At 51.0% G+C, this 17,832-nt stretch overlaps 1 protein-coding gene across 1 annotated transcript in view; it reads right to left on the bottom strand.

Moving 5' to 3' along the window:
* The window catches only part of LOC119456637 (nephrin), a 334,910-nt gene that overhangs the window by 138,602 nt on the left and 178,476 nt on the right, over positions 1 to 17,832 (bottom strand). The window contains exon 3 of the mRNA XM_037718464.2: positions 1,196 to 1,460. Coding sequence (XP_037574392.1) covers positions 1,196 to 1,460 — 265 coding nt within the window. The remainder of the gene's footprint in view (positions 1 to 1,195; positions 1,461 to 17,832) is intronic.

Raw genomic sequence — 17,832 nt, 5'->3', positions numbered from 1 at the left:
CGCAGGCTTCTCTCCATTCTTCCTCTTGTTTGGCCGCGACCCTACGCTACCTTTCGACACCCTCCTGCCTGATAGCCTGTATTTCACATCAGAGTACGCCCGGGACGCCATAATCCAGGCACAAGAGGCACGCCATATTGCCCGACTTCGACTTGTGGACTCGCAGGAAAATCAGCGGCGCTTATATGACACCCGCCATCGTGACGCCCACTACACACCGGGCGCCCTGGTTCTCCTTTGGTCTCCGTCGCGACGCGTTGGCCTCTGGGAGAAGTTGCTTTCACGCTACTCTGGTCCTTACCGCGTCTTGCGTCAAGTAACCGACGTCACCTACGAAATCGCCCCTCTTGACCCCACCGTGGCTCAGCCTCGTTCCGACGTAGTCCACGTCGCGCGTCTTAAGCCGTATCACTCCAACGCCTCCTAACCAGCACCGGGTCGGTGCTTCAGCCGCCGGGGGTCATGTGACAGAGCGATGAAGAAGACGTTTTGAGAGCACTTGAAGAAGACGAAGCTCGGGACTTCGCGTGCTTACTATGATCTTGTCAGCCGCTGCCAGTCTTGTAAATACACTGTAAATACATTTCTTATTCCTTTTCCCCGTAACAATATCTTTTCCTCAGGTTGCTAACGTATTTTCTCAAGGCAAACCAGGAAGACTCCCGTTCTGCCCCTCTGGTTTTTTTTTCTGGATTTCGGGATCAAAGAGTACGAATTTAAAAAAAACAAGAAAGTGCGCGTAATTTTAGGCATTCAAATTTATTTCAATACCGCTTGAGCATATGCCCTCGCAAAGCTACAGATTTTAATACGTCCACATCTTCAACGAGGTACGACGAATGAAATCGCAATATTTTAGCCGTGCTAGTAAGAAGGGTTGCATTTCAAGCGGTGGCTGGAATTCCGGCAATGCTAGGTTACAACACCAGAACACAGTGATCAATGCTTGCACCTAGCCAGCAGGAATGTATTTACCCTATTTTTTTAACGATGGATACAATAGTGGACTATTTGTGTACCGAGTTTCTGTTTAGGGAGATCAAATTGCTTGATTGGATTTTGTGACGGCCTTTTCCTTTGTAAAACATTGGCCAGTCTTTCAACGCGAATTCGCAAAAAGAAAGCCGCAGGTTTCGAATAAGCGGAGTATACTTTCTTTTTTTTTTTTTTTTTGGGGGGGGGGGGGGGCACTCACCTCCGGGCGCCGTGCAGAGCAGCGACAGCGACTGGCCGTCGATGGCGGTGACGCTTCCGTTGAGCGGCCTTCCCCGGCTGTCGCGGATGATGACGGCGCGCGGCGGCACGATGACGGTGAGGCGCACCAGCCGGTTGAGCGTCTGCGCCTGGCGGAAGTCGACGCGGCACACGTACACCCCTTGCTGGTCGGCGCGCAGCGAGGGAAGCACCAGGCCCACGGGACGGAGGGTGAAGCGGGCCTCCCACGCGTCGTCCTTCCACACCTGCGGTCACAAGCGGTGCGGCATTGGGATTCGTTCGTTGACTTATCTATATTGAAGGCTCAATCGATCGATCTATTGGTTTATTGGTAGATCGACGGAGAGACTGACTGATTATGTGACTGATATATAATTTGACTGATCGACAATCGTGTCATTGACTGATATATAATTTAATTCGTTGATTGATTCATTCATTCATCCTTGACTGATTGTTCGATTACTTGATTGACTGATTCATTCATTCATATATTGAAAGGTAACAGTGAAACGCCGCTCAAAATGAAAAGGCCTAAAATACTTGGGCTTCCGTACGTAAGCCGAAACTTCGTCTTGAAGTTTTTTAAGCCTTTTCATTTTTGGTCGGCGTTTCACTTTTTCCTTTCCTTATGCCTCCTCCCGACCAGACGTATTATCATTGAACCATTGATTTCAGCGTTCATTTATTGACTAATTGATTGAGCAATCAATTGACTGACTGACTGAAAGGGGCACACTTGTACATAACGAATTACATGTGTTTAATTACGTGTTCTCCATTACGTTTTTGGTAATCTTGTACTTTAACGATTACTTCGTTTCCTTGGTAAGGCCCACGGAAGTTCAATTGCTTTTTCCAGTAACCAATTACATGTAACCAGTTACATTTTTCACGACGCATGCTATAACAGGCGACGCAGTTTTTAGAACTTAAATTTAGCAGGAACTACAGTGTACAAATGGATACAAACATGTACACATGGGTTACCTCCTTCCTACAATCGGCGTCCTGCATCTACGCCTCGCTCCCCTGAACATGACAGCCTTACAGATTTCCGCACCTTCACTGGAAGTCCAACCACTGAGTTTTTTCTTTTTTTTTTCTTTTAATAACTGCCTCAATCTTTCCGGTTAACTCGCTTTGAAACCTGGCCATCGCAACGCGGAAAATGGCGCTAGCATTGCCGGGGCGTTCACCGCCGTATGTCGGGTTCCAGGAGGGCGAGACGACCCTGACGTTTGGCCTCAACATCGCACTCCCGCAACTCGAGGTCCGGGGCTCTTCGCTGACGTTTCGCCTGGGCTTCGGAAGCCCTCACACTAGAATAGGCGCGTCCACGACGAGCCCTTTCCCGAGCAAGTTCGCGGCGCCGTTGCTCAAATGCAGCCTGCTCCTCGGCGGAACGCACCACGAAACGCCTTCCCAACCGGACAACGAGACTGATCTGAGGCGACGGAAGCCCGGGGTAGCGCGCCAACCCCCTTTCCTTCCCTTTCCCTCCCCGCGACACACCAAACGACCCTGATTGGCCATGCGCGTCACGTATTCCAGCGCCGGCGCAGCTGGAACAGCTGCTCTACTGTGGGAGCAGCCGGGTTTTTGCGTGAGCTCAACGCGACCGAAACTTGTGAGCCAATACAAGCTTCGCTTGAAAACGCCCGTGCATTGGGTGCACGTTAAAGAACCCCAGGTGGTCAAAATTCATCTAGAGTTCTCCACTACTACGTGCCTCATAATCATAATCATATCGTGATTTTGGCACGTCAAACCCCAGCATATAATACAAATTTATGTATCCATTAGTATCAAACATTTAAACAACATCGTTTCGAGCATATACTTTCTCGACATTTAGAGGCTAACCTAAACAACATGACGATAAGTTAAAGTAGCTCGCCCTTTTGTCGTTGCTTTATTGTTACTCATAAAGCTAATTATGCATACGATCTACATTTCTAGACAAACTGGAGCAAGTACGGAGGCTTTCAGGATAGACTATGTCAATAGCGTTAGCAAAGGTTTGTCTGAATGGCAGTCGTCAGCCGAAGGTGCCTATTGCTAAGTGTGATCGCGTTCTTTTCTCGTGATAGGAAGCAAAATAGCTTTTCCAGGCGCACACAATTGAGCCACATTCTCGAAAAATTACGCAAATCCAAAGGAAACGTTGGATCCATGTGAAGAGAAACTTTAGTGAAGTGGTTCACTAAATGCTATACACCTAAATTGGATGTGTACAAATTGAGTTTATTTTAGTCACATGCAACTTATGCCATGTTTATGCATCGCAAGAATCAGAAATTCAATATCATGCAATGTTTATGCGCTACTCCAAAACGCAAACACCAAGAAGGCGGACACATAGTGTTGGACGCCTACAGAGCACTGCCACGAGGACACAGGCGATACAAGATGCTTGTGGAAAGAAATATTGTGATGAAAGGTGTACGCAAAGAGAGGTACGACCAATCTCGACATTCAAGAATTCTATACCCTTTGTATCACAGTGACAGATATTGCATCTGGAGGATAAGCCAGTAGGGAGAGAGCAATATATATATATATATATATATATATATATATATTGTTACGCGCGAAGGAGACCGTTTATCACCCTCACGGATGAAGGGGGCCGTTTATTGTAGGTCGCGAAGGTGAGCGCAAGAGCGGTCAGCTGGTTGATCAACTCAGCGTCGTCCTCTTCTCTTTCAACCCGGGACCGCAAGCACGTTCACCGGTCATCGTTCTTCTCACTCAAGCGTGCGTGCAACATTCCTCTCGTCGTAGACGAAGCCCGCCGGGCGAGTCAATCCAGTTGCATTGACGTGAACAATTTCAAGCGGGCGACATGGACCACTTGGGTCTTGGCAGCTCTTCTACCACTCGCTGTGAGGCGAGCTATGGTATAAGTGACTTCTGTGAGTCTGTTAAGAATAACAAACGGTCCATCATAGGTGGCCAAAAGCTTTTGGCATAACCCGCGTTTCCGCACAGGAGTCCACAGCCACACTAAATCACCAGGGCGATAGGTCACTGGACGGTGGCGAATGTCGTAGCGTGCTTTTGATCTGTCCTGCGATGCCAAAGTGCGTAAACGAGCAATACGGCGCGCCTCTTCGGCAAGGCAGAGGGTCTCGGCAACAGTGGGATTTTCGTGAGTACAGAAAGGGAAAATAGTGTCGATCGTGTACCGGGATGGCCGTGCGTACAGCAGGAAGAAAGGGCTATAGCCGGTAGTCTCGTGCTTGGCGGTGTTGAACGCGTACGTGATAAAAGGCAGTACGTCATCCCAGTTCTTGTGGTCGGATGAAACATACATAGAGAGCATGTTTATAATTGTTCGGTTGGTGCGCTCCGTAAGGTCATTCGTTTGTGGATGGTATGGTGTCGAGTGACGCAAGTGGAATTCACACGAACGAAGCTTCTCCTCCACGACATCTGATGTGAATTGTCGTCCACGGTCGCTGATGATTACGCGGGGTGGACCATGTCGCAGGATGACATACTGCAGCAGGAACGTTGCAACGTCAGTGGCAGTTGCTGAGGGCACGGCCGCCGTCTCGCAGTAGCGTGTGAGGTAGTCGACGCAAACAATTATCCACCGGTTTCCCTTGGCTGATTTCGAAAAAGGTCCCACGAAGTCAATGCCCACTTGTTGGAAAGGCGTGCTTGGACGTGGGATCGGCTGCAGGAGACCAGCTGGAGCGTTAGATGGACGTTTGTGGCGCTGACACTGCATGCAGCTGGCCACATACGTCTCAACAGACTGTCGCATCCCAGGCCAATAAAAGCGTTCCTGAATCCAGTAGAGCGTCCTCGCCGAACCTAAATGGCCAGACGTAGGGTCATCGTGCATAGCACTCAGAATCGCCATGCGAAGACTCTCCGGCACCACTAGAATAAAACGTGCGCCAGTGCTGGAAAAGTTCTTATATAGGAGTCCATCACGTACACAGAAATTGTTTGCTGTAGTAGAGGCGGTCGTAGCGGTGAAGAGAGGTGTTAATTTAGCGGCTTTTCGTTGTTCGGCTTTGAAACAGTCGAGGTCTGGAAAACTCAGCGATACAGAAGCCACAAGGTGATCGAAGTCGGCGGCGTCACAGTCCGTAGTGCTAAGTGGCATACGCGAGAGGCAGTCCGCGTCAGCGTGTCGTCGACCACTCTTATAAGAGACGCTGAAGCTATATTTTTGCAGTCGGAGCGCCCAGCGTGCAAGGCGGCCACAAGTGTCACGAAGATTTACAAGCCAACACAATGAGTGGTGGTCGGTGACAACTGTGAAGGGGCGTCCATACAGGTAAGAACGAAACCGCTGAACCGCAAATATCACCGTGAGGCATTCTTGTTCTGTAACAGTGTAATTCTGCTCGGGCCTACTTAATGAGCGACTGGCATATGCGATCACGTTTTCGCGGTCACCGTGGCGTTGAACTAAGACGGCGCCAATACCTATGCCACTGGCATCCGTATGGAGTTCCGTCGGAGCTGAAGGACTGAAGTGTTGAAGAACAGGTCGTGACGTCAGCAGAAACTTCAACTGACGAAAAGAAGAATCGCACTCCGGAGTCCACTCAAAGGGGATGTCCTTTCGTAGTAGACATGTCAGCGGATACGCGACGTCGGCAAACTTAGGGATAAAGCGGCGGAAGTAGGAACAAAGCCCCAGAAAACTGCGGAGCTCCTTGACAGAGCGTGGTGCACTAAACGCTTCAACGCCGGCTGTCTTCTGGGGATCAGGGCGGATGCCATCCTTATCGACGAGGTGCCCAAGCACAAGGGTTTGGCGGTCTCCCAAGTGGCATTTCTTTGAGTTTAAAACTAGGCCAGCGTTTCTGATGCAGTTCAGGACGATATCCAGACGCGAGTTGTGTTCGCTGAAGGTGCGGCCAAAGATGACGACGTCGTCGAGGTAGCAAATGCAGATGTTCCACTTCAACCCGCGCAGAATAGTGTCCATAAATCTTTCGAAAGTTGCCGGAGCGTTGCACAGTCCAAATGGCATCACATTAAATTCAAAGAGCCCTTCAGAGGTTACAAAGGCAGTCTTTTCCTTGTCTTCAGGGTGCATCGGAATTTGCCAATAGCCGGATCGTAAGTCTACTGAGGAAAAGTAAGAGGCAGACTGAAGGCAGTCGATTGCGTCATCAATACGTGGGTGTGGGTACACGTCCTTTTTTGTTACAGCTGCAACGTGATTTATTCACGTGTAAACGTCAATGAATTCGATAAACGTCAGGCGAAGGTCAAGAAGCGGCGAGGCGACCAGCAGTCAAAATCCGGGCAAGCGCAAGCTCGGGGCGCGTGGTTAGCACTAACACTGTGGCTTGCTTGCTGACTGCTTCGTCGTCGTCTTGTCTGTCTTCTTCATTACATTGGCCCCCGGGAAGTAGCGTAGCCATCCTGGCGACTTAAGGTGTTGACAGTATAGAGGGGTCATAATAGGGCTTGAGGCGACTCACGTGAACGATTTCTCGACCACGACGACGTAAGTCTGGAGACGGTGTCAAAGGCTCAACGTCATAATTGACTGGAGATGTCCGAGCGAGGATGCGGTAGGGCCCATGATATCGGGCCAATAATTTAGACGAAAGGCCAGGCGTACTCGGGGGAATCCAAAGCCAAACTAGGGCACCGGTCGCGAAAGTAGTGAGAGATCGGTCGGTGTCGTGCCTGAGCTTCTGGTGACCTTGGTCTTCGGTTGTCAAGGAACGGGCCAATTGTCGACAATCTTCGGCGTACTTGGCGACATCAGAAATTGCAGTGTACTCAGATGAGTCAGGTGTATAGGGAAGCATAGTGTCCAGCGTGCATGATGGCTCACGTCCGTACAAGAGAAAGAACGGCGAGAATCCTGTAGTCGCGTGCGTAGCAGTGTTGTACGCATATGTGATGAATGGAAGGACGGTGTCCCAATTTGTCTGGTCTGATGCCGTGTACATCGTCAGCATATCCCCCAGAGTGCGATTAAATCGCTCAGTGAGGCCATTAGTTTGCGGATGATATGCACTTGTCATGCGATGAACGATGTTACACTGAGCGAGCAACGCTTCAATAGCATCAGACAGGAAAACACGTCCCCTGTCGCTTAAAAGCTCACGGGGAGCACCGTGGCGCAGTACGAAGTTGCGTAAGATGAAAAACGCAACGTCTCTTGCTGTGGCTGTAGGCAAAGCTGCAGTCCCGGCGTAACGCGTGAGGTGGTCCACGCCGACAATTATCCACCTATTCCCAGAGGTGGTCGAGGGAAGCGGGTCGTATAAGTCGATACCGACGCGGTCGAATGGACGGGCAGGGCAAGGGAGAGGCTGAAGTGTACCGGCCGGGCGTTGAGGTGGAGTCGTGCGCCGCTGACAGGCAGTGCAAGCACGTATGTACTTGCACACAAATGCATACATTCCGCGCCAGTAGAATCGCTGCCGCAGGCGATTGTAGGTCTTGAGAACGCCGGCGTGAGCGCTTTGTGGGTCAGTGTGGAAAGCAGCGCATATGTCCGTGCGCATGTGGCGAGGTACCACTAGAAGCCACCTCCGGCCATCAGACGCGTAATTCCGGCGATAAAGGAGATCGTCGCGAATAGTGAAATGGGCGGCTTGGCGACGCAGAGTTCTTGAGGCGGGATAAGAGGATGGGTCAGTGAGAAAGTCAAGGAGTTGACAAATCCACGCATCCTTGCGTTGCGCCGACGACATGTCTGCGAAGTCAATAGGCGACAAGGGAGCCGAAGAGGCTGACGGAGAAGCCATGTCAGACGCTAGCGGCGAGCGGGAGAGTGCATCAGCGTCCGAGTGTTTGCGGCCGGATCGGTACACAACACGGATGTCGTAATCTTGCAGGCGAAGCGCCCAACGACCGAGGCGTCCCGAGGGATCTTTCAGCGACGAGAGCCAGCATAGAGCATGATGGTCCGTGACGACGTCGAAAGGGCGGCCATAAAGGTACGGACGAAACTTAGCTAAAGCCCAAATTATAGCGAGGCACTCTTTCTCGGTGACAGAATAGTTACACTCGGCTTTCTTGAGCGTTCGACTCGCGTAGGCAACGACGTATTCTTGGCATCCTGGTGTTTTTTGAGCCAATACCGCACCAAGGCCAACACCACTGGCGTCAGTATGGATCTCCGTAGGCGCATTAGGGTCAAAGTGACGGAGTATTGGTGGCGACGTTAGTAAGCGCCGTAGCGTTCGAAAAGATTCGTCGCATTCTGTTGACCAAGCAGACAGGCCGTTAGAGGCGGTCAGAAGGTTGGTAAGAGGCGCGATGATGGTAGCAAAGTCGCGCACAAATCGACGAAAATACGAGCACAGCCCAATGAAACTTCTAAGTGTTTTCAAGGAATTGGGCTTGGGATATTCGGCTACGGCACGGAGCTTCGCGGGGTCCGGAAGAACTCCCTCCTTGCAGACGACGTGGCCTAGTATCGTCAACTGGCGTGCAGCAAAGTGGCACTTCTTTATGTTAAGTTGAAGGCCAGCAGAGGTGAGGCACGGTCACGCAAGCGCTGCTCAGCGCGAAGCTTGCGGGCCGTAGGCCGACCAAAGACGTCCGAAATGGAAGTCTTAAAAACGGACCAAGTGGGTATGTCGGTCTCGTGGTTGCGATACCACAGTTGCGCGATGTCCGCGAGATAAAACATGACGTGACTCAACTTCGATGAATCGTCCCATTTGTTATTGGCGCTGACCCGCTCGTATGTCGACAACCAGTCTTCAACGTCGGAGTCACCGGAGCCGTTGAAGATGGGCGGATCCCGCTCACGGTACACGGCGCTGCAGGTGGCAGGCGCTGCCGAAGGGTCAGTCTGAGTCGAGGTGTCGTTGACCATCATGGGTGCAGGAACCGAAGGGAGCGTCCGGGAGCGGAGTTCCAGGTTGGTGCGGGGGACCCACGCAGCCTCCACCAAATGCAACGTGATTTATTCACGTGTAAACGTCAATGAATTCGATAAACGTCAGGCGAAGGTCAAGAAGCGGCGAGGCGACCAGCAGTCAAAATCCGGGCAAGCGCAAGCTCGGGGCGCGTGGTTAGCACTAACACTGTGGCTTGCTTGCTGACTGCTTCGTCGTCGTCTTGTCTGTCTTCTTCATTACACAGCATTCAATCGGCGATAGTCGACGCAAAATCTCCAAGATCCATCTTTCTTTTTAACAAGAATCACTGGAGCTGCCCACGGACTCGCTGACTCTTGTATGACTCCTTTTTTCATCATTTCATGCACTTGGTCGTTGATAATCTGGCGCTCTGGTGGTGAAACGCGATATGGTTTTTTCTAATCGGATTTGCTGAACCCGTGTTGATGGTATGGCGGGTTCGTGACGCGTGGATTGCAGGTATTTTGTCCTTCTGCGCAAAGTCGAATACCGAGACGTGCTTCGAAAGCACACCCACTAACGTTCGGCGTTTACTCGTGCTGAGGTATTTATTTATCATGGACAAAAGGGCCGTTTCCGAACTGTGGCCATCAGGATTTTGCGGTACTTCTGTAAGTTCAGCCACAGATAAATACGCGTGTTCCCGGACGAAGGCTAATTTCAAGCCATCTGGTAGTATCACGGGCTCCGCAGAACAGTTTACGATCCACAAGCCAGCGCGTCCGCCTTCGATCGACACCACACAATGTGGAACCAACACATTCTTCTTCAGACAGTTCATGTGCATCGGTTCTACGGTAGCATCGAAGCTGTCAGAATCGGCGCCGCAACAGACAACGGCAACACAAACGGTAGATGATGCAGGTACGACCGTATCGCCACAAACACACAGTGTTGTTTCGTGATCTACAGGGTTTTCCAGGAGGGCTGACGGCATCCTACCACTTATGAATACCTTCCCTGTACGGCAGTCAACAGTGGCACCACACTCCCGCAAGAAGTCCATGCCAAGAATAACATCATGGGTCGACCGAGGAATAATCACAAACTCTGTCGTAATAACATGGCCTCCCAAGAACACGTCAGCACTACACACACCAATAGGTCGCAACGTCTCGCCACTCACTCCACAGAACCTTGAAGCTTCGTCCCATCTGAACATGACTTTTCGCCCTAACACGTCTTTAAAAGCGACACTCATAACAGAAATTGTAGCGCCTGTGTCCACCAGAGCCATCACAGGCACATTATCCACAAAAACGCGCACTTTGTTTTTCAGCATCAACACAGGAGGTATTTCTGTCAGTAGCACATCTCCAGCGACCTCACCTTCATCGGCCGCGCTAGCTAGTTTTCCGGTGACGAAGGGGACGTGGTGCGACGCAGTGGTGAGGGAGAACGGGAAGCACGGGGACGCGGTGGGGGCGTCAAACTCCTGTGAGATGCCGGGGAGCGATTCCGGGAGCTGCGCGGCCAATACTCGTCGCCAGACAATTTGTGTGCTGGCCACGGGACACCATGGAGCCGTTCGGAGGGCCGTGAAAACTCTGAGGGCTGGCCATACCACGTGGTCATACGCTGGTTGTCAAACCGAGAGATATGACCCGGGACACCGCAAGAGTAACATACCGGGGGAGGACGAAACCTTGGTTGTTCGTCGATGAACCGAACATTGTCATTTTTCTTTGTGTAGTGGGCTGGTTCATGGCGTGTGTCATGACGATACATCGGGCGTCGAGAAGGCGTGTGCTGAGCGCGTCGGTCATAGCGCGGAGTCGGAGAGCGTGTTGTCATCCGAGACTGTGGGGCCGCGCTGTACTCTACGGCCGCTGCACTAACCATTGGTTGTCAAGGGGCCGAATGTGGCGCAGTCATAGCCTCACGCGACGTGTACATGCCATGGTGGTTAGCTGTTGGACGCGACATCTCTTCGCGGCGGGAAAGTTCCTCGCGGACAATCTGTCGGATGGTCGAAGGAAGGTCGAGGCAAGGGCTCGTGTCCACACTGGCAACCGTCGTAACGTTTGCCAACCTACCAAACTTTGGCGTAATCCGACGCATCTTCAGCGTTTCAAAGGTTCTGCAATGCCGAATGACGTCGGACACGGAACTTAGGCTTTATTTACAGATGATAAAATTGTACACGTCCTCAGCCACTCCCTTCAGCAAATGTCCTACTTTATCTTCTTCGGACTTACGAGCACTGACCACCTTGCACAGCTTTAAAACTTCTTCAATGTACGTGGTGCATGTCTCACCTGGTAGTTGTGCCCGTTGTGACAGTGTCTGCTCAGCACGCTTCTTTTTGGCGACTGAGTCTCCAAAACACGCCTTGAGCTCTTCAACAAAAAGTTCCCACGTCGTAAGCGTGTCTTCGTGGTTCTCGTACCACACGAGGGCGGTGTCCGTCAGGGAGAACACCACATTGGTGAGCTTGCGGTTGAATCCCACCCGTTGGACTTGCTCACCCGTTTGTAATGGACGAGCCACTCGTCGGCATATTGTCCCGCTTTTCCTCCGAATGTGGGTGGAACTCGGTAGTATTGCAGTGGACTGCTATGCGCTGCCCTCGGAGCGCCTCCTTCTTCAGGCATGTCGAAGACGGTCACGGCAGATGGCGGGAGGCCGGCAAGTCGACGGCTTCGACGAAGCTGCAGCAGTGACGGTTCCGTTGTTGTGAGCGCGTACCCAGCACCTCCACCACTCTGTTACGCGCGAAGGAGACCGTTTATCACCCTTACGGATGAAGGGGGCCGTTTATTGTAGGTCGCGAAGGTGAGCGTAAGAGCGGTCAGCTGGTTGATCAACTCAGCGTCGTCCTCTTCTCTTTCAACCCGGGACCGCAAGCACGTTCACCGGTCATCGTTCTTCTCACTCACGCGTGCGTGCAACAATATATATATATATTGCTACACGCGTGTGGTATTTGGTTGTTTGAAGGAGGCGCGCGGGCGCCATCACTCGAGAAAAGAAGAGGAAGAAGGAGCTGGGCTCGCGGTGTGAATCTAACCGCTGAGCGCTGCAACCACTGTTGTAAATACAACCTGTAAATAGCTGGTAGTCTTACTGACTCGTCCTTCGCGTAACATTCTGGTGGAGGTGCTGGGTACCTTCAACCAATTGACATTCCCGCGGAACCATTCTTTCGGGTTGGTTTAGATTTACTTGGTCCTTTTCCTCTTTCTACCTCTGGGAACAGGTGGATCGCTGTGGCCACAGATTACGCCGCGCGCTACGCCATCACCCGAGCGCTCCCTACAAGCTGCGCCACAGATGTTGCCGATTTTCTTCTACGCGACGTGATTTTATTACATGGAGCTCCGCGACTTCTCACAGACCGTGGCCGGACATTCCTGTCAAAAGTTATCGCGGACATCCTGCAGTCCTGTGCCACGAGGCACAAGCTATCCACGTGATACCATCCGCAAACAAATGGCCTCACGGAGCGCCTTAATCGCACTCTCACAGACATGCTCGCGAAGTATGTGTCTTCCGACCACACTGACTGGGACCTCGCTCTACCGTTTGTCACCTTTGCGTATAATTCCTCGCGCCACGACACAGCCGGTTATTCGCCATTTTTCCTTCTGTTCGGCCGAGAACCAGCACTGCCCCTCGACACAAGCCTCCCTGTTCACGCAGCACCCACCAGTGAATATGCACTTGACGCCGTCGCCCGCGCTGTCCACGCAAGGGAAATTGCCCGTGACCACCTTCTGCACTCCCAAGAGAGCCAACGGCGTTTGTACGACCAGCGACACCGCGACGTGCACTTCCCGCCTGGTTCTTTGGTGCTTCTATGGTCTCCGTCGCGTCAGGTCGGCCTGTCAGAAAAACTGCTGTCTCGTTACACAGGCCCCTACCGAGTGCTACGTGCCGTGACTCCCGTCACCTCCGAGATCGCCCCTGACGCCCCATCTGCTTCCCAGTCCAGTGATATCGTGCACGTTACAAAACTGAAGCAGTAACACCCTCCCAGTGATGACATTTAGACGCTCCGGGACGTCGCTTCTGCCGCCGGGGGATTATGCTACACGCGTGTGGTATTTGGTTGTTTGAACGAGGCGCGCGGGCGCCATCATTCGAGAAAAGAAGAGGAAGAAGGAGCTGGGCTCGCGGTGTGAATCTAACCGCTGAGCGCTGCAACCTGTAAATAGCTGGTAGTCTTATACTGACTCGTCCTTCGCGTAACAATATATATATATATATATATATATATATATATATATACGTATCCCAGGCGCTGGAGTAATCGGTTTAAGCGAAGCTTGCATTGGAGTTTCCGAAAAACACAGTTCTTCTTTCGCGATCATTTGGGGGTATGGATGATCACGTTGGACATATTTTAATGTAGAACCACCTTGATCAATCCCAGGTTGTGGCGATCGACCATGCACATTTTAGACAAGATGACGATGAAGTAACGGCGACGGAATGACGACGAGGGAATGACAAGGATAGCATGGTGACTACTGCATGAGATGACTCCCAATGACGACAGTGGCAGTATGACGATGACATAATGACAAAGGGACGACGATTATGGAATAATAAAGATGGTATGAGGACCATGGCCCGACGACGACAGCATGTTGACAATGGAATGACGATGCTAAAATTCTGACAACGACGACTTTGGCGTGACGACGACGCCTTGACGACGATGTCATGAGTACAATGGTATGACGACGCTAGCATGAAGACGAACGCAGGGAGACGATCTGGAATGACGGCGACGCGTCGCCGAAGTCACGAGGACGTTGCGATGAGGAGCATGGAATCCCAATGGCAGAATGATGACAATGGAACGACCACGGCGACATGACATGGCAGCGACTATGTGATGACGAGGCAATAACGAGAACGGTATGAAGACGACGACATGAGGACAAGGGCGTGTTGGTTTTGCAGCTCACGTCCGCACTTACGTGCCACCCCGGACCATCTCAGTTTGCGTTATATTCGGTACTTGCTTACAATATGTCAGGTACCGGCCAATATTTTAACACAGCCACCAGCAAGCATGACAATGGTACAATGAGGACGGCCTGACTACGAAGGCGTGACGAAACTGGCGTCACGGCGACGTCGTTACGACAATGAGATGACGAAGCTGGACTGACTACGACGGTGTCACAACAAAGGCGTGACAATCGAGTGACGACGGTGGAATCCCTACAACAGAATGACTATCATGGAGCGACCATGACAGCAATACGACTACTGTATGACGACCATGGCATGAGTACGATGGAATGATGACAGCGGAATCACGACAACGGTATCAGGACGACGGCTCGACTATCTCGGCGTGATGACCGACATATGCAACGCAAGACGATGGCCGAGTAAAGGTGACAGAAGGGTGACGACGACATGACAATGTAGAAATTATCACAGTGGTATGAAGACAACCAGTTGACGACGACGGCATAGCTACGACGGCGTGTTGGTGTTGCAGCTCACGTCCGCACATACGTGCATGAGCTGCCGTCCTGGGCCGCGTCGCTTGGCGCTATATCCGGGTTGTGCTCGCGCTGTGTCCTCCACCGTCCATCGTGTAAAACAGCATTCAGAAGCCAGAACCCTAAATCAGGTTGTAAGAGGCAAAGAAAGCTGCCTCAATGTCCTAGTGAATAACATTTGGCCACGGCTTGTTTTGTTTTTACTACGTAGTTAGAGGCTTCGCTTCCTGATGACGCTCTGCCGATGCATACCCGCTACTAAAGCCCCTCCATCCCTGGCCGGCGGAAACGTGGATGGAGGGGCTTTACCCGCAACATGATATCGTACGTACCGCCTTGTTTCGGAGAGACGTTCGGTTGACGTTTGCAGGGTGTAGATCACTGGCATATCGGAGAAAAACGAGAGCTGATGCATCGCGTAGGTGTGGCATATGGGTGACTGGCTACTTTAAGAGACAGAAGAGAGCCGTCTCGCAAACAACGTGCGGTCGAAACCCCAATTTCGGTGCGCGACTTTTCTACACCCTTTGCCCAGCTCTCGCGACGCAGTGGAACCACGACAGTCAAAAATTCGTGCCACCTAAGTGGTGCCTCGTCGGGCGCTAAACCTCTTCCACGTGGCGAAAATTACGGCGCGACGACAGGGGTCACCGTCAGGTGATGCGTGCTGGGTTTGTCGGGATTCTTTCCCTGGAGAAGTCGGTTGTCTACAACTGTTGCAGTGTCGGTATGGATGCCTCGCTCCTTCTCTTCTCGCTTCCTTTTTTTTTTTTTTTTTGAATGCAGCAACTTTTTTCAGCAGAAGAAGACAGTTTCGACCGACGATTGCCATGACCGCCGTCACGTAAGTTGCTTTCCGTGTTTCCTCGATTGCCGGCTGAAGCAGACTGGAGACAAACTCAGCTGCGCGTGAGCGGAGTGAGCTGTAAAGACACACAGTGTCACAGACGAGGGATAGTATCGGCTAACTTCCGACGTGTCACGTGTAAAAAAAAAAGAAACTTCGCAGCCTAAATAGGTTTTTTCTGACAGTGAACACTTATGTGCGAACATTTTCAGGACTGTTGCCTTATTTAACGTGTAAAAAAAAAACATTCGTTTAGACGCATTTTTGCCTTGTGCTTCCATTCGGCAACGTCGCTTTCGTAGCCTACCTCGTCTGGCCACAATGACTCCTCGCGGGTCGCGTCGACCGCACGGTTGCGGTGGCACAATCGACGGCGTTCGCCCGCTCTTGGTTGGAACTATAGTTGCATGGAGTATGGTGTGACGAATTCGCGGCGGCGCGTCGGGCAGGATTTTTCGTCGCGTGAAATTACGTCGCGAAAGTTCGCTCCATGGAGGTTGGGCTTAACTGTTGTTCCGCAACCGTGCGGGCGGTTCGGAATCCATGCAATATTCATCTCCGTCTGTGTTAACGTTTCTAGACAAAGGCAAGCGAGCTTCAATCGATGGCCATGTCGCTGAGCCATTGCGTGCAGGCAGGCTGCTTCGCTCACTTCTCGCAATGGCGCGCTCGCAGCGTAAAAGGCAACCTGAAAGCAGTGAAACCTTCTGCTGTGTTTAATTAGAGTGCGAAGTGGCATCGTTAGGTGCCCTGTCAGCAAGCGTGTTGTAGCGTGCGAAAGACCCTGATTTACGCGAAATGTTACTCGCACAGCACTAGGTGGGAGACGATAACGAAATAAAAAGAAAGAAGCATGTGGTCTCATTAGGGAGCCCTAAAGACAGAGCGCCCAAGCGGACTAGTATTACCCAAAAACTCGAACTCTTCCTCGTTTCTCTTGTTGGTTTTTCTTTCTTTTCTTTTTTCATTTTTTCCTCTTGTTTTTGTACGCATGACCCCCGATAGCGTACCTTAAGATAGAGTTCCTTACGTCTAGAACGGGGGCACTGTTTATTTTTAGCAGTCCGCTCTCGAATTTGCGCCGGTGAACTTAAGGCATGGGCGCAGTTGCGAGGCAGTATAAAGAAGTTGATCGGCGTCGCAATGCAGTGTGATATAGGAGGAGCACGTCAAGAGAGCCAGTACATGTATCGGTCGATTCAGACGCAGCCCGGCGAAGCGCCAAAAGAAGGAACATAACTCGACCGATAAACGAATGCGTGTGGACACAGACTGCGCAAATTTTCTGTTTGGTAGGCTCCTGCACCATCATAATGTTGAAACTTCAGTGAACAAGTGGAGAAGCCGACACCGGCCCTGATTTGAACTTATCGAGACGAATCAGCTGAATGCACAAACCTGGAAAGGATTTCGATGCGGGCCCCCACGAAAAGCCTCTTAGTAGGAGGAAAATAGTATTGGTACAGCTAAAGATCCATTCCGGTACCACTATTTGCCCGCAGCAGTCTTTCTATATGAAATAGGATCCTTTAGAATTTTGTTATGAGCTAGTCAGGACGTTAGCAAGCTTTAAGGAATCAGCGAAGTATTCGACCCACCCCGAAGCCGAAAATGCTGCAGGATACTCTCAGATCTATGCCGGCTCTAGCTTTCCAAAGATTGCGTTTACCTTGCGGATTTTGACTAAACTCATTTTCTTACTACTGGATATTGGAACAAAAAGAAAAAAAAAAGACAAGGCAAACCGCCGCAGACAGGAACGACCATGAGCGACTTTCTGGTTTCAATAATTATGCATTTCGAAACTAATTTATCTTTTTTTTCTGTTACAAAGATGACCCTCAATTACTTTCATATTTTTCATCCCGTATGCCTCGAACCCTTCCCATCTCGCCGCGCATTACCGCATGTGCGGGTGGACGTCCGTATTTTGTGACAAGACCACTTTGTCACGTCATGGCCAGCAGCTGGACCACGAGCCCATTAAGACATTGCACATTAGAAGGAAAGAGGACAACTGAGTTTCTCAAGCGTCCATCACTCTCTGTCACTAGTAATTTGATTATCTAGCCAGTAGAAGCAGAGTACCGCGAGTTCAACATTTTTTTGCGGCACAGTCTTGATCGTTATGCCTTCATACTTTGCAAACAACCCTATTTCCTTTATGTACACGCTAACTAATACTAGATTAGCGGAGAGTCAGCACACGTGTATTTAATACTTCCTCATGTCCTGTCATCAGTAGCGCTGCTCCCTCGCAATAAACGAGCAACACCTCGTCCAGGTTTCTGTTCTGATCATCGCATTTACTATCCTCCTGCGTGTTTCAATAAAAGCAGCGATGATATTGCGCACCATGAAGAGCCTGTAATATTTGTAACTTTATTACTACATACCTGCTCTACGATACCCCCAGCGCACCGGTTATTTTCTGTCA

This window comes from Dermacentor silvarum, chromosome 6 (genome assembly GCF_013339745.2).
Source record: "Dermacentor silvarum isolate Dsil-2018 chromosome 6, BIME_Dsil_1.4, whole genome shotgun sequence".
Classification (NCBI taxonomy): domain Eukaryota; kingdom Metazoa; phylum Arthropoda; class Arachnida; order Ixodida; family Ixodidae; genus Dermacentor; species Dermacentor silvarum.
The sequence above is the reverse complement of the archived record's forward strand: the minus strand, read 5'-3'. Positions and strand labels throughout refer to the sequence as shown.